The sequence below is a fragment of the Maylandia zebra genome, linkage group LG8 (assembly GCF_041146795.1).
Source record: "Maylandia zebra isolate NMK-2024a linkage group LG8, Mzebra_GT3a, whole genome shotgun sequence".
Classification (NCBI taxonomy): Eukaryota; Metazoa; Chordata; class Actinopteri; order Cichliformes; family Cichlidae; genus Maylandia; species Maylandia zebra.
The window spans coordinates 16,097,470-16,120,328 of record NC_135174.1 but is presented as its reverse complement, the minus strand read 5'-3'; the positions used below and the strand labels follow the sequence as shown (position 1 = coordinate 16,120,328).

At 40.4% G+C, this 22,859-nt stretch overlaps 1 protein-coding gene across 1 annotated transcript in view; it reads left to right on the top strand.

Moving 5' to 3' along the window:
* The window catches only part of lrp2b (low density lipoprotein receptor-related protein 2b), a 43,175-nt gene that overhangs the window by 296 nt on the left and 20,020 nt on the right, over window positions 1–22,859 (top strand). The window contains exons 2-50 of the mRNA XM_012916105.3: window positions 1,298–1,408; window positions 1,590–1,712; window positions 2,229–2,345; window positions 2,439–2,549; window positions 3,759–3,875; window positions 3,985–4,101; window positions 4,365–4,508; window positions 4,974–5,090; window positions 5,346–5,474; window positions 5,680–5,849; window positions 5,950–6,173; window positions 6,440–6,646; window positions 6,734–6,936; window positions 7,222–7,362; window positions 7,601–7,810; window positions 7,939–8,131; window positions 8,432–8,557; window positions 8,679–8,809; window positions 9,342–9,479; window positions 9,671–9,949; window positions 10,042–10,281; window positions 10,400–10,522; window positions 10,724–10,840; window positions 10,970–11,347; window positions 11,536–11,784; window positions 11,889–12,097; window positions 12,192–12,376; window positions 12,530–12,758; window positions 13,026–13,203; window positions 13,755–13,883; window positions 14,065–14,231; window positions 14,481–14,624; window positions 15,123–15,232; window positions 15,719–15,922; window positions 15,964–16,196; window positions 16,998–17,234; window positions 17,354–17,545; window positions 17,656–18,128; window positions 18,534–18,981; window positions 19,073–19,238; window positions 19,363–19,521; window positions 19,615–19,904; window positions 20,037–20,240; window positions 20,365–20,607; window positions 20,913–21,038; window positions 21,133–21,252; window positions 21,448–21,579; window positions 21,721–21,922; window positions 22,026–22,321. Of these exons, the coding sequence (XP_012771559.3) occupies window positions 1,298–1,408; window positions 1,590–1,712; window positions 2,229–2,345; window positions 2,439–2,549; window positions 3,759–3,875; window positions 3,985–4,101; window positions 4,365–4,508; window positions 4,974–5,090; window positions 5,346–5,474; window positions 5,680–5,849; window positions 5,950–6,173; window positions 6,440–6,646; window positions 6,734–6,936; window positions 7,222–7,362; window positions 7,601–7,810; window positions 7,939–8,131; window positions 8,432–8,557; window positions 8,679–8,809; window positions 9,342–9,479; window positions 9,671–9,949; window positions 10,042–10,281; window positions 10,400–10,522; window positions 10,724–10,840; window positions 10,970–11,347; window positions 11,536–11,784; window positions 11,889–12,097; window positions 12,192–12,376; window positions 12,530–12,758; window positions 13,026–13,203; window positions 13,755–13,883; window positions 14,065–14,231; window positions 14,481–14,624; window positions 15,123–15,232; window positions 15,719–15,922; window positions 15,964–16,196; window positions 16,998–17,234; window positions 17,354–17,545; window positions 17,656–18,128; window positions 18,534–18,981; window positions 19,073–19,238; window positions 19,363–19,521; window positions 19,615–19,904; window positions 20,037–20,240; window positions 20,365–20,607; window positions 20,913–21,038; window positions 21,133–21,252; window positions 21,448–21,579; window positions 21,721–21,922; window positions 22,026–22,321 (9,291 nt within the window). The remainder of the gene's footprint in view (window positions 1–1,297; window positions 1,409–1,589; window positions 1,713–2,228; window positions 2,346–2,438; window positions 2,550–3,758; window positions 3,876–3,984; window positions 4,102–4,364; window positions 4,509–4,973; window positions 5,091–5,345; window positions 5,475–5,679; window positions 5,850–5,949; window positions 6,174–6,439; window positions 6,647–6,733; window positions 6,937–7,221; window positions 7,363–7,600; window positions 7,811–7,938; window positions 8,132–8,431; window positions 8,558–8,678; window positions 8,810–9,341; window positions 9,480–9,670; window positions 9,950–10,041; window positions 10,282–10,399; window positions 10,523–10,723; window positions 10,841–10,969; window positions 11,348–11,535; window positions 11,785–11,888; window positions 12,098–12,191; window positions 12,377–12,529; window positions 12,759–13,025; window positions 13,204–13,754; window positions 13,884–14,064; window positions 14,232–14,480; window positions 14,625–15,122; window positions 15,233–15,718; window positions 15,923–15,963; window positions 16,197–16,997; window positions 17,235–17,353; window positions 17,546–17,655; window positions 18,129–18,533; window positions 18,982–19,072; window positions 19,239–19,362; window positions 19,522–19,614; window positions 19,905–20,036; window positions 20,241–20,364; window positions 20,608–20,912; window positions 21,039–21,132; window positions 21,253–21,447; window positions 21,580–21,720; window positions 21,923–22,025; window positions 22,322–22,859) is intronic.

Sequence of the window (22,859 nt, the reverse complement as noted above, 5' to 3'; positions counted from 1 at the left end):
AAAAGTAAATTTTTAAAAATCTGAAAACATGTTGTGTACTTACAAAACTAAAATAATATTTTTTAAAAAACAAGAAACTACTGTATGTTTTTGGTTTTAATTTTTAGCAGTTTGGTTTAATCCAGTCTAATAACTTCAGTTCCTATTTATTTATAAATCACCAAATCACAACAACAGTTCCCTCAAGGTGCTTTATATCATGAGCTTAAGACCACATATTAATACAAAGAGAAAAAAAAAAAGAAAAGATGTGGCAAAATCATATCACCCTCTCATGAGCAAGAGGTTTGGTGTTGGTGGAAAAGAAAAACTCTCTTTTAACAGGAAGAAACCTCTGGGAGAACCAGGCTCAGGGAAGGATGGCCATCTACTGCAACCTGTTGGTGTGAGGGGAGAAAGAGAGCCACAGATTAATAATAACTAATAGTTAAATGCAGAGAGGTGTGTAAACACACAGTGAGTGAGAAAGGTGACTGAAGAAGAAACACACAATGCATCATGGGAAGCCCCGAGCAGCCTACACCTATTGCAGCACAACTAAGGGAGAATCACCTTATCCAGCTTTAACTATATGCTTTATCAAACAGGAAAGTTTTAACCATAATCTTGAAAGTAGAGAGGGTGTCTGTCTGTCAAATCCAAACAGGAAGCTGGTTCCACAGAAGAGGGGCCTGAAAACTGAAGGCTCCGCTTCCCATTCTGCTTTTAAATACTCTGGGAACAACAAGTAAGCCTTCAGTCTAAGAGCGAAGTGATCCAGGGTGATCTAATAAATTTTAACATTTTTAAACAACAACAGAGCAAACTCATTCTTAACTAAAACCAAACTGCAATCAAAACTAAATGATTAACCACAAATTTCATTTGGAAAAATGAAGCAGAATTAAAAAAGCTAGCTTTTCTACTAAGTACACGAATTCAGTTAACGTTGTGCTAAATTAAAGTTTGATAATGAGTTTAAAATGATGGTCTCATAATCTCCTGGGTCATAAGTTGGACTGCTGAGGTGTTAATTAGTCATGTTTAAAACGCCGACTCACATGTTTAAAGTTCAGAAGCTGCACACGGAGGAAGTAGCTCTCATAAACATAGTAACTCATTTGTGAAGAAAACTATAAAACATGTTCATCTTACTTAAGAAACGTGGACTTCAAGCAATTAAATATCAGCTAGCTGCCTGATTTCCACCTATTTTTTATATGTATATTTTGTAAACGATTTCTAACCAAACCTGTGCATGTGAAGCACACATGCTGGCCATTAAAAAAAGAAAGAAAGATATTTTATCTCTCTACAGGAAGTTGTGGAAGTGATCAGTTTCAGTGCAACAATGGACAATGCATCGACATAGGCTGGAGGTGTGACGGAACGAAAGACTGCACAGATGATTCAGATGAGCTGAACTGTCGTAAGCATCGCAAACAATCACAGAAAAAAATCCCTTTAAGAAGTCAGACATATGTTGGTACATGTGCTCTTGCTAATGTAACAAAAATAAAACAAAGAGAAGAAATGTGAAGCCAAGCATAAACTGTATGACTTACATTTCTTTTGTATCCTAAACAACTGTTTTGCTCCTTTTGTTGCAGCACCTCCGTCGTGCACCTCACAGGAATTTAAATGTGTGACAAGCGGTGAATGCATCCCATCAGGATTTGTCTGCGATGGGGAGGAGGACTGCATCGACGGCTCAGATGAGCAAAGAACCTGTGGTATGCAGAATGAATGCTTGAACGTGGCGTCAAAGAACAGAGAAATGAACAAACACTTTTGTTTGTCCTGAAAACTGTCATAATCACAAGACAAAAAAAATGTGTACTTATAATGAAGTAATGAAGACTTAAACTAGGTGGCCTCTAAAGGTATTGTTCATAATTTCAAAAGGAACAGAAACTATACAAAATAAAAAAAAAGTTGATTCTTTAAATGATCTGTAAAAGAAGCTATCTAAACTAAGCATTTCAAGTATCTAATGTTAAAACTTAGGTCTTCCAATATTCATGAATTTAAAGTTAACACTGTGGTTTATTCATTACACAAACCCGTTATAACAGACAATCTACATTATGAACCATTTCTTTTGTAAAGTCTGTGTTTGGCTTTCAGTGTGGCAAAGACTTATTGAACCAAGAAGTAATTCTATAATCACATTACGCTCCTTGTTAGAAGTCTAATTCTCCCACAAAGTGGATTTTTGAAACAAGCCTAGCTTCATATTTTTGGTTCAGGTGGACGGACCTGCAGCCCAAACCAGTTCACCTGTCGGGAGGGCCAGTGTATCCCCAGCAAGTACAGATGTGACCACGTAAAGGACTGCGTGGACAACTCTGATGAGAATAACTGCAGTAAGAGTTTTAGATCTAGATGTAACCGGCCATGGTTACTTTACTAGATGATAGTATTCTAATTGTAATGGAGGAACTACTTGTTGTTTGCAGACTATCCACAATGCACTGAGAAAACCTGTGCCAACGGGGCCTGTTACAACAACTCACAGCACTGCAATGGACGAGAAGACTGCAGAGACGGCTCTGATGAATTCAACTGTAGTGAGTAGATAACGCTTCTACTCTTCTTGTTTTCAACTCCACCAAAGTAGGAAAAAAATTTTTATTTATCTCAAAATTTCAAGTTATGTCTGAGCAAGTCAGACTTTCAACATACTGAACTCAAGATTTCCACCTACTATGTCAATCCAAACTTTGCGATATGTAACTTGAACTTTTGAGATTGACAACTTAAAATTCTGAGTTAGTGAGTCAGAATTTTAAGATACCAATCTGAAATTTGAACTCACCAACAGGAGAAAAACATTTTTCAGTTGTGGAAACTAGCTTCCATTGTCTTGTCTGCACCTTTAAAATTCAACACTTTTCTTACCTATCTTACCTTTACATGCCTTAAAGTGCCGAGCACAGCTAAGTCAACATGTTGAGTTACATGTCTCAAAAGTTCGACTCAAAACTTCAGGTTAATTGTGAGCAAGTCAAACTTTTGTCACACTAAACTCAGAATTTCAAGATACTTGAGATACCAACCTGATGTTGGGCCTCATGGACGGCAAAAAAATTCTTCAGTAGCAGAAATAGGCTTCTGTAGTCTCTTCTGCGTCTAATTTAACAAAAATTCTAATAAATTTATGTATATTTATACTTTTTCTATTAATTATATTTTTAAAATATGCTATTACCTAAATTTTATTAGTGTTCTCCTGTTGTATAAACATAGCAAAAAGCCATTTCCAGACACCATATTTGTTTGGCCTCTAATGGTAGGTCCTGCATGGGGTGTTAAGATGATGCATGAAATGATGTTGTGCAGCAACATTGCAGAATGTTTTCATCCCAGTTGCTTAAAGAACATATTCACAAAACGGTTGCCGTGTTTTAAAGCAACTAAAAGTTTTTAAAGTTCATTTTTATTATTTTCATATTATATATTTTGATAGTTATGCTTAACTCCTAATTAGCCAGTTTTATTCTGCATAATGGCTATGAAGTATTTTAATTTTATTTGGTTTACAGGTAATGATAGCCCAGCTATGCATTATTATAGTTTAGCAGTCTATGGTGCCAGAGAGCAGTAAAGTCTCAACCTTTGTACCTCTGGATCTTTATCAGTCTGGACTCCTCGTGATTTTGATGAACCTAAATTGAGATGTGTTCACTTGTTACTTTAGTTTTTGTGAGTCATAAATCATTTTAATAATTAACATATTGCTGGACCTCCTGTAAATCCAGTCTCTGTTTTATTTTCAGCAACTCAGCATTGCCCCATCCACCAGTTCCAATGTGCAAATGGCTTCTGTATCCCGATGTCATTTGTGTGTGACCACTGGGATGACTGTGGGGATGACAGTGATGAGCAAAACTGTGGTACGGGTGAATGAGACCGAACACACATGCTAGCTAATTATGAGCCTCTTTTACATTTTAAATTGTGTTCAATAAGCACAGGCTGCCATTTAACTTACTGGTTGTCTAGATTACCAGAGCTGCAGTGGCAACCAGTTCACTTGCGCCAGTGGCCGTTGCATTCCTCAGCAGTGGGTGTGTGACAAGTTCAACGACTGTGGGGACTACAGTGATGAGAGAGGATGTGGTGAGAAAACTTGACTGATTTACTAATATGTGACATTGTTTATGACTTTCAATAAAATAATTTTTAAAAAGTTCATGAAAATGTCAAGATTAGTTTAACTATTAGATGTATTAGAAGGTTCATTGAGTTTTGAAATCACTCTTCAAGAGTTAAAGCTCAAATTATACCATCATAACAAATCAAGAAAGATTTTTTCCTCACAACAACATGAAAGAATGTTTGCATATTTTTAACATAATTATACGTCTTTCAATGTTTTTCAGATAGTAACTCCCGAGACTGTTACCCCGGTGAGTGGGGATGCCCAGGCTCGACCATGTGCATACCAGTGGGAAACGTGTGTGATGACAAGCCTGACTGTCCTGGAGGCACAGATGAGACCAACACCACTGCACAGCAAACCTGCGGTAAGCCTGACGTGTACAAGTCCCGCACTAAGAATTCTACCATTTATGATAATATCATGTCACACCTGCCTTTAATCTAAAAAACAACAACAACAACAAATGAGATGAATCTGAAGGAATTGAAGTGATCGAGATCTTGTCGAGTGTAGAATGTCTCACGTTTTCAGAACTGCAATTTGATAAATTTGGGTGTAAGGGCTTTGGCTATAGTGTCGAGTAATCACAAATGTTTACCAGATGTCAGCTGCTCAGATACTATAATCATAACTTTTGCATTCCTTATCACTGCCTTAACACACACTTGGTTTAATATTAACTTTTTGCAGGTCATTTTCAGGCCTATAAAGCTTATTACGATACCAATAACGTCCTGGCATCCAAGCTTCTTAGAATAGGATTAATTTTACACTTTTACCGTTGTTTACATTTGTCCATGATGTTCATTTCTGTGATGTTGACTCACAGGCCTGGAAAGGTGCTCAGCCTTGAGCTGTGAGTTCTACTGCCACCCATCTCCTCAGGGTGGTGCATGCTACTGCCCTGATGGCTTCATTGTAGCCAATGACAGTCGGTCGTGTGTAGGTGAGTTCTTTTATATGTATTTTTTCCCTAAAAACATCGTCTCTATGTGTGGCAGTGTTAAAATTGAATCAGACATCGACAGCACACACAGTTTTAGCAACTTGTGTTTTGCGTCCTGGAAAAAGCACAGAGCTTTGAGGAAGCATAAACTGTGTAATTTCAGTGTGTTCTAGCTGCAAATCATTTGTGTAGACTCTTACTATAATGTCCCTCACATTATACATCCAAAACATGGCTGTTTGTTCTGTTGCCCAGACTACAATGACTGTCAGATCTGGGGCATCTGTGACCAGCTGTGTGAGGATCGTCCTGGCACACACCACTGCAGCTGTGCTGATGGATACGTCTTGGAGCAAGGTCATGTTTGCAGAGCAAATGTGTCAGGTACAGAGAGTGCACACATGTCATGGTACCTGTGTTTAATTTTGCTGTTTAAAAGATGAGACTGAAATCATTAAATTAAAAAGACATTATTGTTTACAGTCCAGCTGAGTGACAACGATCTTCAAATATCATTCTTTTCCTCATATTTTGTTTGCAATTACATCAATGGTTACATTTTCTCGTGTCTGTTATTTGTGTTTTTCAGCTGGGCTGCCACAGCTAATTTTCACCAATGGGGGTGATGTGATGATAGCTGATCTGCACGGGCGCATTGTCAGGATTCTGGTGCCATCCCAGGGAAAAGGTTTAGCAGTGGCAGTCGCCTACAGCTGGCACAATGACAAAGTCTTCTGGAGTGATACTTATACCAAAAAAGTCAGTTTGAATTTAATGTCTGATGAAGTTCTTGATTATGTTTTATTGTTATTTTTTATACAACAAACATTAATCCAAAACTTTGAAATTCTTTTGCCAGGTTTATTCCGCCAACTATTACGGAGGCGACATTAAGGCAATTCTGAATAATTCGGTTCACAGCGTCCAGAATATTGCAGTTGATTGGATCAACCTCAAACTTTATGTACTGGAGGCCAGGGTGGAGCGCATTGATGTGTGTGACTTTGATGGAGGAAATCGAGTGACGCTGGTGGCTGAAAACCTGCGGACTCCTCATGGCCTCGCCCTGGACCCAACAGTAGGGTGAGTTTAAATAAATGACGTGGTTTTATAATCACAAAAAGATTGAAATATGAGTTTAGGTTTGGGCATTAGTTTTTGAATTACTGGCAATTTTTTCATCTACAAATTCAGTGTCAGGAAAAAAGTTTGATAAACATCATAATTTTGTGAGTTGAAGATAATTTGAGTGTAAAAGATTGGATGTCCAAGAGTCTTTGAGTTCACCTGAGTTTTGCTCATATAACTCATATAACATCCTTTTACATTTTTTTTTTTTTGGTTTGTAGCTACATGTTCTTCACAGACATGGGTGGTAACAATGTGCAGTCTAAGCTCGAACGTGCCTTCATGGATGGCAGCAATCGTTTCGAGCTGGTAAAGAGCAGGCTCGGCACGCCAACAGGAATTACCCTTGATATCATCACCCAGAGGGTCTACTGGTCTGACAGCCACTTTGACACAGTGGAGACTGTCACGTACAGCGGTTTGGACAGGTAAAGGTTACATTAGAAATAAATTGTTGACCTCCTTCAGTTGTATCCTCCTTGATGTTCTTTCTAAGGCGTACTTGTTTCACATAGAAAATTAGTCCTCAATGGTGGAACACAGTCGCCACATCCTTTTGGAATTGCTTTATTTGAAAACCACGTATTCTTCACTGACTGGAGCAAGATGGGTGTGATCAGATCAAATCGCTTCAATGGCAGCAACCCAACCCTCCTCTATCGTGCCGCGAACCGGCCAGGCCATGTTGTCGTCTCCCACCCTCTCATGCAGCCTCTGGGTAAGGAGATTCAGTCACATTCAGTCTGAGGAAAACAACTTTAAAATGTCTGCTTTCCCTTGAATATAATGTAACAAGATGCCTCTTAATTTATGGTAAAAAATAAAATATTAAAAATGTATTTCTCCAGATATCGTGAACTGCTTACTCGACTAAAAAAATCTACCAACTGTGTTGTGAACAAATTTTTATCTTATCACAAAAAGAAAATTCTTTGTTATCTATAAGAGCTACATACTACACTGAGTGATGTCATAAAATGATGACATCTGTCTTGTAATGCAGTGAAGAACCCTTGTGGGAGAAACAATGGTGGCTGTGAGCAAATTTGTGTCTTAAGTCACCGCACTGACAATGATGGTTTGGGCTTCCGCTGTAAGTGTCGCCATGGCTATGACCTCCATTCGGACCTTCGGTCCTGCTTCAGTAAGTTTATCTAATTTGTAAAACGACCTTACCCTTCTCTTATACACGTGTTTATATACGTGTTTCTGTTCTGGGTTAAAAAAAATAGTTAATGAAATGTATAATAATGTGCTGACAATTTAAAAAATTACAATCCTTTCTGGTAAGCTAGATCTGGGAATTTTAAGTTTTTTTTTAATATATCATTTAAACAGCAAGTTTATATGATAATAAGCCCTGGCACTAATTTTTTGTGCAGAGGTGAAGGACTACTTACTGGTGGCCTCCTCACTGGCGGTGCGGGGAATCCCACTGAATCTGTCCACGCAGGAGGACATCACTCTGCCCCTCACAGGCCTTGGGGCGTCTTTTTCTGGCTCTGCAATGGAGTTTGACGGCAATGAGGGGACTGTTTTCTACAACGACAGGTCCAAAGGCCTCATCTATAAGTCGAACCTCAATGGCAGTGGTGAGTTTTTGACTTGGGTAAAAAAAAAAGAAAGTGGCACTTAGGGTGCTGAGTTTTATAACCTAACCTTGATATAGTTACAGTGTTTAATCAAAGCGATCTCACCTATTATATTTATCCAATCTCAGTTCAGCAGATTTTGACAGGCTACAGAGTGGGGATAGTTGATGCCATGGCATATGACTGGACCTCAAAAGTTTTGTTTTGGACCACAAGCACCTACAGCTCAGTGGTAGCCTTCAGAGTCACAGACAAGTCCAGACGAGACATTGTGACGGGATTAGGGAACCCAAAGGGAATTGCAGTGCATCCTAGTGCTGGGTGAGTTATCAGATTTATCACAAATAACTCCTGAAAGATACTTTGCCTGAGCAGGTTTTAGTTTGTAGAGACAGGAAGGAAATTAAACACAATAAATGGTAATGAATATTTTTTTATTCAGATTTTTCTGATCATAGAAAAATGCTGTCTATTCAAACCACTTTTACTATACTCACTACTCTACACTACTACTTCCTAAACCACAGCCATCACATGGGCCTCCACCCTTTATATTCAGGATAACAATTATCATTATTCACTGTAGTCTACTGCATTACTTCACCAAACATTTCTCCACAGCTACTTGTTCTGGTCTGACTGGTATCGTCCAGCAGTAATAATGAGAGGCTTCACTGATGGCAGCAATGCTGTCCCTCTTGTCAACACAACACTGGGATGGCCATTTGGGCTTGCTGTTGACTATATGTAAGTAGAGTGGTCAACTATGTCAGTTATGAGAATACCTGCTTGGCTCCATTTAAGGAATAATAAACAGTATATTGTATGACTCAGCTACACTTCTTCTTTGTGGATTTCTCTTTGACAGGAATAACAGGCTGTACTGGGTCGATACCCTTCTTGATCAGATTGGCCACATTGATGTTGAAGGAAGTGACAGACAGACATTTACCAACATCGGCCAGATCACTCAGCCCTACTCTTTGACAGTTTATACAGGTTAATTCAACTGTACACTCATTCAGAATACTGCACAAAACACAAACACACCATACTCACCATAAGCAAGCTCTTAAGGAAACCAAGGTTAGCCTTATTATTGTTATTTGATTACCTTCTGGCTTCTACAGTATGCATCTATTCGATATTCCCCAATTCCAAAAATGGAATTGGTAAATGGACTGGAACTTACATAGCACTTTTCTACTCAATTTAGTATTCAAAGTACTTTCTACTGCAAATCTCACTTACCAAAACAAATACACAATCAAGCAGTGCTTTTATCTATGCCCAAGAGCACATGCATTTACACTCCAATGGATGCATCGGGACAAATCAGGTTTCAGTTTCTTGCTCAAGAATACTTTGACACATAGCTGGAGGATACAGGAACTGATTGATCCACCGACCTTGTGATTGGTAGCTGACCCACTCTACCAGCTTGTAACAACCACTAAATCACATTTATAACATTTAATGTATTTTAGTTACATATGCAACTGCTTGTAACGCAGCAATATCTATCTTGTAGACTACCTGTATGTGTCTGATACAAGGACCAGTGCTATATTCGAGATGAGGAAGAGGGACGGTGGTGGGAACATTATGGTCAGACAAGGAATCACCGGCATCATGAATATCAAGGCCTATACAGCTGACCTCCACAGCAGTAAGTTTATCCAAAGAAAGACACTGGATTCTGGAAAGTGCTTAGAGGTGCAGTTTAGTGCTGTAGGACCAGGACTTTGGAGTTTTGAGTGGCGGTAGGAAGTAAATGATCTCCTGGGTCAAGACAACACATGAGCAGTGATAAAGCAATCGAGGACCCTACTGACTTCTTCTCTGTGATCTTTCTGACAGCCTTCAATAGCCGATGTAACATGCTGCCAAATGGACACTGCAGCCACTTCTGTTTTCCAACTCCCAACTTTGGTCGAGTGTGTGGCTGTCCATATGGTATGAAACTTCAGTCAAATCAGAGGGACTGCATCAAGGACGATTCCGTTCCTCCACCTGACAACATCTGCGGGGACTACTCCTTCGAGTGTGACGAAGGACGTTGCCGACCTAACTCTGACCGCTGTGATGGGATTGTTGACTGCATAGATCAGACTGATGAGGCCAACTGCACAGATTCAGGTGAATGAAAAAGAAAAACGCACATGCTTAGGAGTTAGTGTAAGAAGATATTTTTAAGTAATCCAACTGATCGCCTCATTTATCTTTATCAGGAGCGACCTGCTCTCCGTACGCCTTCACCTGCAACAACAAGCATTGCATCTATGCCAGTTGGCGCTGTGATGGCATGGACGACTGCGGAGACGGCTCAGATGAGATTAACTGTCCCACTCGTGTCCCTACCAGCTGTTCATCCGGCTACTTCACCTGCAACAACAACAGATGCATCTCTGCAAAATGGGTGTGCGACGGTGAAAATGACTGTGGGGATGGCTCTGATGAGCACAACTGCAGTAAGCACAGATCCCACAAGTCTTCTTGAATTGCTGCACATACAGCTATTAGGTTATTACATATTAACATACATGTTTAAAAATAAATAAATAAATGAGCTCTGTTTGTGATTATCAGATTCAACCATCACCACATGCCCTCCAAACTACTTCTTGTGTCCCGATCATCGCTGCATCAGTAGCTTCTATGTTTGTGATGGAGACCAAGACTGCTTGGATGGCTCTGATGAGAAAGATTGTGGTACGTATCTGGAAAATCATCCATGTTTTAGTAATTTTTTTAGATCTTTGGAGCAATATCGTATATTTAATGCAACTAGTTTGATGGCAGCAAAAAGCTTCAAGCCACTGATTGTAGTTGGCATATTGAACATATGTTTGTTGTTGTGCCATAAAAGTTTACTCGTCTTTTCTTTGTTTTCTGTTTCCTTTGTGTTTTAAGAGTTTTCCTGTTCCTCCTTTGAGTTTGCCTGTGCCAGTGGGGACCAGTGTGTCTATTCAAGTTATCGGTGTGATGGAGTGTTTGACTGCAGGGATCATTCTGATGAACAAGGCTGCCGTATGTTACCTGCACAGAATAATGTTTTGTATAATTATAGATTGGGAATTCCACTCTCTGCTCAAATTTATCAGAGAAAGTCAATGAAGTTTTAGTTATTTATTTATTTATTTTCTTTGACAACTCCAGCCACCCGAGGTCCAGGCCTCTGCCACGATGATGAGTTTCAGTGCCAGAGCGACGGTTTCTGCGTACCAGATGAGTGGGAGTGTGATGGTCACTCAGATTGCGAGGATGGGTCTGATGAACACAACTCCTGCCCACCTGTCACCTGTAGATCCAACTACTTCCAATGCGCCAACAAGATATGCATTCCAATGAGTTGGTTGTGTGATGGCGAAAATGACTGCCGGGACATGAGTGATGAACTGAACTGCCCCACCCCTCCGTTTACTTGCCCCTCCGGACAGTGGCTGTGTCCGATCAGTGAGGTGTGCATCGACCAGGACAAGGTGTGTGACGGCCAAAGGGACTGTCCCAATGGAGCAGATGAGTCACCTATCTGCAGTGAGTTAAATGCATTGTGTATAACATTTAAATCTCTAAATGGACATAAAAAGAAAAGAAATTAAGGATAGCTAAAATGCTTTATATTACTTAAAAACTGGTATAAGTAAGACAAAATGACAAATGTACTAGAATTTAAGACACAAATGCATTATATTACTAATACATTATATTACTAACTCCTGTAGATGAAGATGACTGTTCACTCAGCAACGGGGGCTGCAGCGACAGTTGTATTCAAGGCCCATTTGGGGCTGAATGCACCTGTCCACCAGGATATCAGCTCCTCAATGACTCAAAGACCTGCGATGACATCAACGAGTGTGTGGTTCCTGGTTTCTGCAGCCAGCAGTGCTACAATGAAAGAGGAAGCTTCAGGTGCCACTGTTCTGATGGTTACCTCCTAGAGCCAGATGGACGGACCTGCAAAGCTACGAGTAAGCAACAAGCAACACAATACAGGAACTGTGTAACTTATATAGATACTTATAAAGATACTACAGTTCTTTCAGTGACCAACAAGCTCTTTTTCCATCTTTAGACCCAAGTGCAGCTGTGCTTTTGCTTGCCAAACGTAGCCAGATCATTGCCAACCGAGTCAACATAAGACCACCCCTGATGAGTCCAGTGATCACCGGTTTAAGTATTGTGACTGTAGACTTTGACAGTGTCACTTCCAAAATCTACTGGGCTGATACCAAAGAGAAAAAGATATGGAGTGCCTACCAGAACGGCACTGGCAAACAAGCGGTAAGGCTAACAACAGAGTTTCTTGCTTTATAATCTCAACATTTAAATGAACGGTTTAATTTTGTGAGTGCTCAATATGTCCCTGTTGTTTTAGGTGTTCTCATCTGGTCTGATGGTAACAGAGAGTATTGCTGTCGACTGGGTTGGTCGGAATCTGTATTGGACAGACTCTGTCATGGAGAACATTGAGGTTTCCACTCTGGATGGTCGTTATCGCAAGGTCCTCATGAGTAGAAATATTACCAACCCCCGTGGATTGGTTTTGGACCCCCGTAACCAGTAAGTACACTCAAGTTACATGGATGTTATGCTAGTATTACATTATTTAATTTAATAGTTAAGCAAAATGCCCTTTATAAATACATTTTCACCCTTTTTTACCATACTCAAGAAGTACATCATTGACCTCTCTGTCTTTCTCATTCATGCCAGTACCAACCTGATGTTCTGGTCAGACTGGGGCCAGAACCCCAGGATTGAGCAGGCCAGCATGGATGGAACCATGAGAAAAGTCATCGTCAGCACTAAGATCTACTGGCCCAATGGCTTGGCCCTGGACTACACCACACAAAGAGTCTACTTTGCAGATGCCTATCTCAGATATATTGACTACTGTGACTATAATGGAAACAACCGATATCAGGTTATGGCAAGCGATGTGGTAAGTTTAGTTTTTCCTGTTTTTCATTATAAGGAGGAAATATTTACTACTTGTTTAAAGTTTATACCCTTTTAATCATTTTTCAACACTGTTTAGAGAACTGAGACAATTTGGTGTCACTCCTCACCACATGCATTAAAGCCAGGGGTGTTATCATGTCTGTTATTGGAGGTTACTGGCATAAACCATTCAAATACAATGAGTGTTACGTTTAAAATATAATCATTGTTCACAAAAAGTTTTTATCCTTTGTGTGTCTAACACCAGGTTCTCCAGCACCCATATGGTATGACCATCTTTGAAGACACCATATACTGGTCAGAACATTATACCAGCAAGGTGATGAGTACCAACAAGTTCCATGGTGGCAACATCACTACTCACATGAACAATGTCTACCAGCCCATGGGCATTGTGATGGCTCATCCCATCAAACAACCCACAGGTAGTTTTCAAATAAAAAACAAATCTTACTTGGATACTTGTAGCTTTAAGAAGTGTATTAAAATGTGTTGATGTCTATAATAACTGAGTACATGAGTTTCACACACACACTACAGTGATGCTCTACTGTAATAGTTAAACAAAGTTTAACTCTTCACAGAGAATGTTCTTTTTTCCTTTCTATTGTGAACCCACTATAAAAGTAGAAATTTATATTGTAAATAGTGAATAAACAACAACTTTCTGTCATGTAAATGTTTATGTATTACTTGGTTACTTTGGGGTAGTATGAATGGATATGGAGGAGGTCCTTATCAGTTCTGGTCCCCTGGGGCACAATTTTGATACCCTAAAGAAAATAGGTGGATCAAATCATGCCAGCAAAATGCTCCCAGAGGCACCAGATCCCTTCACTGTGAGCGTGGAAGGCTCAGCTTGTTCCTTTCATTTGTCATCTGTTTGTTCACTAAATTCTTCTTTTAATGATACCAGTGTGGTAGTTTAATGAATCCGATTTCAAGGCTGAAAGTGACTCTGCGCTTTTGTGTTTAGCCATCAACCCATGCAGCGAACACCTGTGCACTCAGCTGTGCCTGCTGTCAACACTGAGACCCAGGTACTACACCTGCCACTGCCAATCAGGTTGGAAGCTGGATGCTGACAAGCGCACCTGTGTTAAAGGTAATTTTGGTTTTACACCTTTCTCTGACTCACTGTTCGCAGAATTTAACAGTGCTGAATACAAATCAGTGTCAGTAATGAGTTTTCTGCTCGTGGTTAATATTCCTTTTGTAAATGTTTTGCTAAAAAAAAATCTCTCCTACAACTGTGCATCTCTTTGTTCTTCTCCATTCATTTCTAGATGAGACTCCCTTCTTAATGGTGGTTAGGGATACTGTGATTTTTGGCATTCCCCTGGATCCCACAGACCCTTCCAACAATGCAATGACCCCAGTGTCTGGCATCAGCCAGGGGCAGGATATTGACTTTGATGATCAGGAGCAGTTTGTCTATTGGGTGCAGAGCACTGTGAGTGGAGGTCTTAAACTGAAGAGGCGGAAAGAGTTTTATAACATGCAATAGATTTGAGTGTGAAACATGCATAGATTCTAAGATGTCTTATTACAATCAATTCATTATATTAGGAAGGAAATTGTATTTCATTTTAAATTTGAATAAGTTTAAAACAGAAGAAAAATGAGATCAGTGCACATCAATAGTACCTGCAGATTCTGAATAATTATTTTAAATTAATTGACTCTTTTGTTCTCATGCTAGGATTCAATTTGGAGAGTGAAAACCGACGGAACAAACAAAACTCAGTTTGCTCCAGCTGCTTTCATGGGCTCACCGGCCGGTCTGGCTTTTGACTGGATAGGCCGAATAATGTATTACACCAATCCCACTGCCAAAACCATTGAAGTAAGCATAGTGAGACACAGAATCATTTGATTATCAATTACTGATAAGATGCTGTCATGCCTAGGCTCACTTGTACCTGCAAACAAGTAAACAACACTTGAATTAGAAGAGATCAGAAAACACCGAGGCAAAAAAGATTAAATACAGATGTCGTCATGATGTTGTGTTTAATTACCAAAAATACCCCAAATCAAATATACTCATTTCCTTTTTTTTCCTTTTTTGTTGGATATTATTGTGGTATATTACTATTTTATTTTATTTTTATTATTATTATTTATTAAATTGATATATTTTCAAATTTTTGTTACTTGAAGAAGTTTAGTTTAGCAAATTATTACAACAACCTACAATTAAAAATGCTATGCATGGTTAACTCAGAGGTTTTGTATCTTTTTGATTGCAGGTTATGATTTGCCTTTTGTTCTTTTGCATTTATTATTTATTGGGGGATTTTTTTTTTTAGTAGACGTAAATAAAATACAATGTCGCACTTAGGTTATCCGTGTTGATGGAAGTGAGCATTACAGGAAGATCCTTATCACCTCTAACGGAAAACCAGAGGGAGTAGGAGAGCCCATTGGAATTGTGCTGGATCCAGCCCGAGGGTAAATCACATGTTCATAAAAATTAATAAATACATATAATTACCTTGATCAGCGCTATTTAGTTTGTATATATTATATGTAGATAGTACACAGCACACAGCACCCTCATTACCATTAAGAAGACAATAGTTGGCTGGTGAATATGTTGGCAATATATTCCCCTCACTTTTGCTTCCTGTGACATATATAACCCAATTAAAACAGTAACTTGGTCCAAGACGTCATTTAACTGAATGTCTACATGATTTTTTTATTTCATGATATTAGAATATTTTTCCATTTTAGTGAAACTAACCTAATGTAACTTTTTTAGCGTAAAATCTAAGAAATCTCTGTTTTTTGGACTTTAACATCCTATCAGCATTAGTGTGGCACCAGCAGCAAATCTTGCGCATAGGTGTGACGTTTGACTGAATGGGAGGAGAAGTTGGCGGTATGACTCGCTGAGATCACATCACTTGTCATGTTTAACCTTTCCATCCACAGAAAGTTATTTTGGTCAGACAAGGGGTCGGACAGTGGAGTTCCTCCAAAGGTCGCCAGCGCTGACATGGATGGCAGCAACCTTGTGAACCTCTACACAGGCAGCATGGCTAACATAGGGTTCATCACTGCTGACATCTCCACCATGAAACTGTACTGGGGCGTGGCTGGCACAGGGGTGGTGAGTACAAGTTACCTGTTTAATATGTAGACTTTAACTAGAAATCTGATCACTTTAATATTTTCAGTTCGTTCTTATTTTCCCAGATTGAGCGTGGCACTATGGACGGGGCAAGCCGTGTGACAGTGGTCAGCAGTCTGTCCCATCCATGGGGGCTGACTATTTACCAAAATTACCTCTACTACACTGACCTGGACTATGAGGTCATTGAGAGGGTGGAGAAGGACACTGGCACCAATATGGTGGTGATGAGGAGCGGCATGTCTGGCCTCCATGGTCTCAAAGTGCATGCAAGAGACAGTATGTGAATCAAGTGTCTTTCAAATAACTACAGAAGTGTCCGTTCTTTGGGTTTTTGGTGTTCTCATGCAGACTGGTTAGATTATATAACAATTAATACCAGCCAGTGACTGAGGGAATGATATTTAGGGCTAATTTTATTTCTTTTTCTGAATCTAGCTTTTTGTGTTTTGCTCATAACATTTTCTTGTTTTTCACAAAAAGTAAATGATCTTTCATTTTGGGAGATTTCACTTGTGTGTGCATACTAGAATATACAATACTGTCTATGTTTGTGGGGGTTTTTTATTGAACATATCTGTACGTAGTACTATATTTTGGCCTTTTTTCTATTCTCTTACTCATTTTTTTTTTTCACTTTTCACTTTTTCTAATATATCTCTAATTCACTTTTTGTTCCTGTTCTTTGTGCTGCTGGAACAAGTGAATTTCCCCACTGTGTAAATCAAGTCTACATCTATGTCTTTGTCTATGTTAAGATGCATTTAAGTCTAGGACTCCTGACAAAAAAGGGTGCGTCACCTCTGTGTTTGAGATAGATCGCAGAATACGAAGAAGACAAGTATGTGAGGACATTGGGAAGCAGGTTTAATTAAAAGAAAAAAAAAGTCCAAACTTAGTTTATATGATCAAAGATTTTCTCTTGCTGAAAGTCACAGATTCGGCACAACACAAAAATTACTTGTATAATATCAGTCAAACCCTTTTCATGTCAGGAGATCTGGTATAAATTCTTATTCTCCAGTCAAATATGGGCATCCAGTAACGCTGGCCTTCGCCACCCTGTCTTTTCCACCTCAGACTCAGCAGGAACCACTAATGCCTGCAGCTCCAACAACGGCGGCTGTCCGCACCTCTGTTTGCCCAAACCCGACAATAAGAAGACCTGTGCCTGCACTACAGGGTTTCACCCATCTCCAGATGGCTCCAGCTGCCAAGAGTATGAATCTTTCGCCGTTGTCTCCACTCGCTCATATATCCGTGGCTTCCACGTAAACAGCTCTGACCACTCTGAAGCTATGGTGCCTGTTGGCGGATGTATGTTGGCTTCTTATTGTTGTGAAATATGAAGTTCAAACCTGTTTTCATATTATATAGCATAGATTATAATCATCAACTTTCCGTTAACCCAAGTTCCTCTCTGATATTTTTCTCAGCATCATATGTCATTCATGATAAGGTGGATGCCCACATTAAATCTGGCTATGTGTACTGGACTGAGAACAGCACCTACTCCACATACAAGGGTATTTTCAAAGCCAGAACTGATGGAGGGCATTACACCAGAGTTCTCCCTTCAGGAGTTGGCGTAAGAGGCATTCAGGGTCTGGCTGTTGACTGGATTGCAAGTATGTGGCAACATCCACCAACAATTTTATCCATCCACCTCCACTAGCATTAATGTAAAATGTAAAGAATCTACAAAAATAATGTAGAATTTCTCTATTTACTTTTTCAGATAACTTGTATTTCACCAATGCTCATAAAACCGAAACCTACCTGGAGGTGATGGCCATCAACACGACCTTCCGAATGATTCTCATTAAGTCCTCTGAGGATCAGCCCCGGGATGTGGCTGTCAGCCCTAAACTTCGCTACCTCTTTTGGACTGATGCTGGTCAGACACCGAAGATTGAGCGGGCCTTGCTGGATGGCACAAACCGCACAGTGTTGGCATCAGAGAGCTTAGCGTCACCTCGTGGCCTAACAGTTGATTACAGTAATAACTTCCTCTACTGGACAGATGATGTTCTTGATATGATCTCACGCATGGCCATAGACGGCACAGAGAGGCAGATTATTCGGTATGGGAGCCGGTATCCATCTCCAATGGGACTAGCTATATTAGGAAACTACATTCTGTGGGTGGATAAAAGGCTTGGAAAGCTCTTCCAAGCCAGTAAGGACCCAGCCAATACCGACCAGCCAGAGGTGAACATTGAATTTGCCTAATTTAGCACACAGTTGTAGTTTTAGCTGTCATTCTCTCCAGTGATAGCTTACAATAATATAAAGTACAGGTAAACAGAAAATCCTCTTTTAAGAATCTGGAAATTAAATACATCTGATGTCAGTTTTTGGTTTACTTGCTTAATAGTTAAGCTATAATATAACATAATATAATATAATAGTGCTCGTCAAATTTAGCTTGGGTACATAAGAACCGTTTTTCTGTCTGTAGTATTGTAAGAGAGAGTTTGAGTTAACAGCGAGCAAAAAATTGGCATACTTTTTGTGATAGCAGTTGGAATTAGTTGTGGGCATTTAACAATCATTCTTCACTTGTGCTATGCCTATGCTATCTGACAAAGAAATAACAACTTTTGGTGTTACCAGGTAATCCGAGACAATCTCGATGAGCTGATGGACGTCACCATCTTTGACGCACATGTCCAGCCTACATCTGCCAATCTGGTAGGATTTAACCCATGCCACGAAGACAACGGACGCTGCCAGCAGCTCTGCTTTGCCATTCCAGACAAGCAAGGACCTAAATGCGCTTGTGCCCACGGGACACTTCTTGGTAATGGAGTATCATGTGGTTATGAACCGGATGAGTTCTTAGTTTTCTCCACAGGCTACACGCTAAATAGCCAGAGGTTAGACCCAACGGATCATAGTCTACCCTATCCAACTGTGACCTTGGGCAATGGCGTAATGGGCCTGGATTATGACTTCCGAGAGAAACGAATTTTCTTCATGCAGTATGTCGGGATAGGTCGGAGCAGGATTGGCTACATCACCACAACATCTGTCACAAGCCCCCCTGTCACTATCATCTCAAGTGAGTTAAGCATTATCACTCTTCACATTCATCATTTCATTTTTCTCATTTGTGACTTTATTTAATTTCAAATCCTCTAAATGCTGCTTAGATTTGGACAATCCAGAGGGTTTGGCATTTGACTGGATAAACAAGCGTCTTTACTTCACCGACTACTTTAAACGTAATGTCCAGTCGATCGGAGTAGATGGAGGTAACCGGTCAATCATAGCCCCTGCAAACTGGCCCAAAGGCATCGTTGTTGATCCATGCTATGGGTAAAAGCAAACTAATATTCTCAAATGTCCAAAGATTGAAGATGACTTTCAGATATTAAACATGCTATCAAGTATAGCTTTGAGCTCCCTCTTATTACTCTGTCTGATGCTTCTCACTTTCCAGTTACTTATATTGGACTGACTGGGGATCTCCAGCTAAGATTGAGAGGGCAACACTGGGTGGAAGCTTCCGGACTGTCATCATCAGCACGGGTCTGACATCACCCAACGGACTGTCTATAGACTATGAGGAGAGGATGCTCTACTGGGTCGATGTTTCACAGTATGTCTAGTTATTCTCATATAAATTAAAAATTAGGAGAGAGACAGATTATGCAGCAGATTTTCTTTTCTTTTTTTAAATTTCTTTCTACAGAGACAAGATTGAGCGGTCGACCCTGACTGGTGAGAATCGAGAAGTGATCATGCAAGGGCTCAGCTATCCATTTGGTATAACTGTCTACAAGCAGGATATCTTCTGGACCGACTGGACTGAAAGAGGTGTCTTCAGGGCTAGTAAGAATGATGGCTCTGGCTTTACAGTGCTAGCCCAGAATCTGGAGTACCTACCAAAAGACATTCACGTTCATGCTGAATCAAAGCAGGAGATTTGCTCCAGCTTCTGTCAGCAGTTCAACGGTGGCTGCAGTCATGTCTGTGTTTCTGGTAAGAGCAGGCTTTTTGATGCACAAAAAGGCACCAAATCCCACCTTAAGTTGTGTAATAGACAACAGGAAAAAGACAGCAAATATACAAGGAATCTTACCTCAGGTATCTGTGTTACCTGTGGTTTTTCAGGTCCCGTCGGCCCTGAGTGCCAGTGTCCTCATGAGGGGAACTGGTATCTGGCAAACAATGGCAAAGACTGTATACAAGACACGGGGAAACGCTGTCAGGCAGATCAGTTTACCTGTCTCAATGGTAACTGTATCTTAGCACGCTGGAAGTGTGATGGCTACAATGACTGCCACGATAACAGTGATGAGCTCGAGAGAGTTTGTGGTGAGAAATCCGGACATTTTTTTTCAAATTGTCTTATTTAAACAGACAAACTTAGCCAGCCAAGAAGCAAACAGCTATACCAACATCTGCAAAAGCCTTCATGTTTCTTTTAACCCTTCCCCAGCCTTTCACACCTGCTCAGCCACAGACTTCACCTGCGACAATGGGCGCTGCGTCCCACTCAGCTACACCTGTGACTACACAAATGACTGTGGTGACAACAGTGATGAACAGGGCTGCCCCTTCCCCACATGTAACCCTGCTACCGAGTTCACCTGCGCTAACGGACGCTGCATCAGCGCCAGCTTTGTCTGTGATGGCTACAACGACTGTCGGGACAACGCTACCTCCGACGAAATCAACTGCCGTGAGTAATGACGAGACTAATTGTTGGGCTTAAGATTTGATTATGTTAAACAATGAGATGGTTACTGCAAACACAGAAAAAAATAAAAAAAGATGAGATTGAAGTCACTGTTTTCTCCATCCGTTCCTCCCCAGAAACTAAAGTTGGACAATTTCAAGTCAAATACTGTGCCCGTACTCACACCTAAAATGATTCTATATTGCTAAATAATAATGTTATAAATAATGTTACGTATGTAGTGTCAAAGGGCTGCCAGTGGCCTTGGGTGAATGATCCGATCTGGTGTCTTTACAACATCTCTCCAGCTGATCGTACATGTCCCAATGGCCAGATCAAGTGTGACAACACCAACATCTGCATCTACCCTGGAAACCTATGTGACGGCTTTAACAACTGTGGAGACAACAGTGATGAGAATCCTCTCTTCTGTGGTGAGCTGAGTCAAAGAATGTAGCTTCAGCTGATTTGAACTGCACATCAATAAAGATGTAAATCTATGCAAACTTGCGCTTATGTGTGTTACAGCGGGGCGTACATGTGCTCCCGATCAGTTCCGTTGTGATGTAGGAAAGTGTATCCCTCAGACTTGGGTATGTGACTCCATCAAAGACTGCACTGATGGGACAGATGAACCTCCCTCTTGTGGTGAGTGCTCAACATTAGTGCAGCTAACTTAAATTCAAAGACTTTTATACTTTAGGTTTGATGTGAGTTTCCATAGTGACTCGTGTTTTGCATAAGGAAGACACACTTGTATGAAGCAAGCCAGCCCTTTTTTTCTCTTTCAGTTCACACTTCCCATCGTCATTAAAATGTGATTCTGTGTTTTCTACTGTGCAGAAGATATAATCAGAACATGCAGTCCAAACCATTTCACTTGTACCAATGGAAACTGCGTCCCTGAGTCACTGGTGTGCGATGGCAACAATGACTGCTGGGATAACAGTGACGAGGCTCCTGAGCTGGAGTGTGGTGAGACACCAGTTAGATATGTCGTCATTATTTGTGCAGCGTTAGGCTTCTCAATATTTTGATTCGTTTATATAATCTCAGGTTAGCATTCTCACACACTTTCATCAATTTTGCTTTTTAATATCATATTGTCACCTGGAGGCCAACGAACCTGTAGTTCTGACCAGTTCACCTGTCCGACCTGGTACCCGGGCCATCCACGCTGTGTGCCTTTAAGCTTTGTGTGTGATGGGGAGAAAGACTGTGCCAATGCAGCTGATGAGCTCCAGAACTGTCCCAACCGGACCTGCCACATGAATGAGTTTGCCTGCGCCAACGGGCTTTGCATCCTCATCCCCTTCCAGTAAGTGTGGCACATGTGTGATTGAATAAAAGTAGAGATGCGTTTACTGGTCTCGAGACAAATTCTATTGTCAGGCAAGTAATTAATCACTACTCTTCTGTAGCTGTGATCGCGTGAATGACTGCGGAGATGGCAGCGATGAGTTGCGCTGTACGTATGATACCTGCAGCAGCAACCAGTTCACCTGCAGTAACGGAGCCTGCATCTACTCTTTCTACATCTGCGACGGACAGAACGACTGTTTGGATGGTTCGGACGAGGCGGACAGCTTGTGCCTCACGCCTCAGCCCACCTGCTCTCCTCAACAGTACATGTGCAAGTCGGGAGAGTGCATCGATTCCAATAAGGTGTGCAATGGACAGAAGGACTGTCAGGACGACAGTGATGAAAAAGGCTGCGGTAAGAGGCAAACAAATATGGAAAACTGTGGGACATTTTTGATAGAATTTATGAACTGTATTTCCTTGTCATACAGCATCTAAAAGAAACTTTGGTTGCACAAATCTTCACATGCATATGGTTAAAGTATATTTAATGAAAAAAGATAAGGTGTCACAAAAAGTATATTTGTCAATCAGACCAAGCCTATGTGCTTTCATATTTTATGAAAATGTTTGCTTTTATAAATATATGTATATTTATACAGGTTTCTTTTGCTACATATTATAAATACTGATGATTTATTCTGAAAAGATGGAGTATGTAATGAGACGTATTTGTCTGTCTGTCTGTTTGTTTGTTAGCAGTCCAACATCCACAGTTTTCAAGATACACATTTGCAGATTTTGTGACAGTAGACACAAAAAACAGCTCAGGATGATTTAATTTTGGTGAAAATCAGAGGTCACGTCAAATATGAATATCTGTGAAAATGTTTTATGGATTGTCCTTAAACTTGACAATAAAATAGAGGGCCTTGGGGGACGTGAGTACCTGG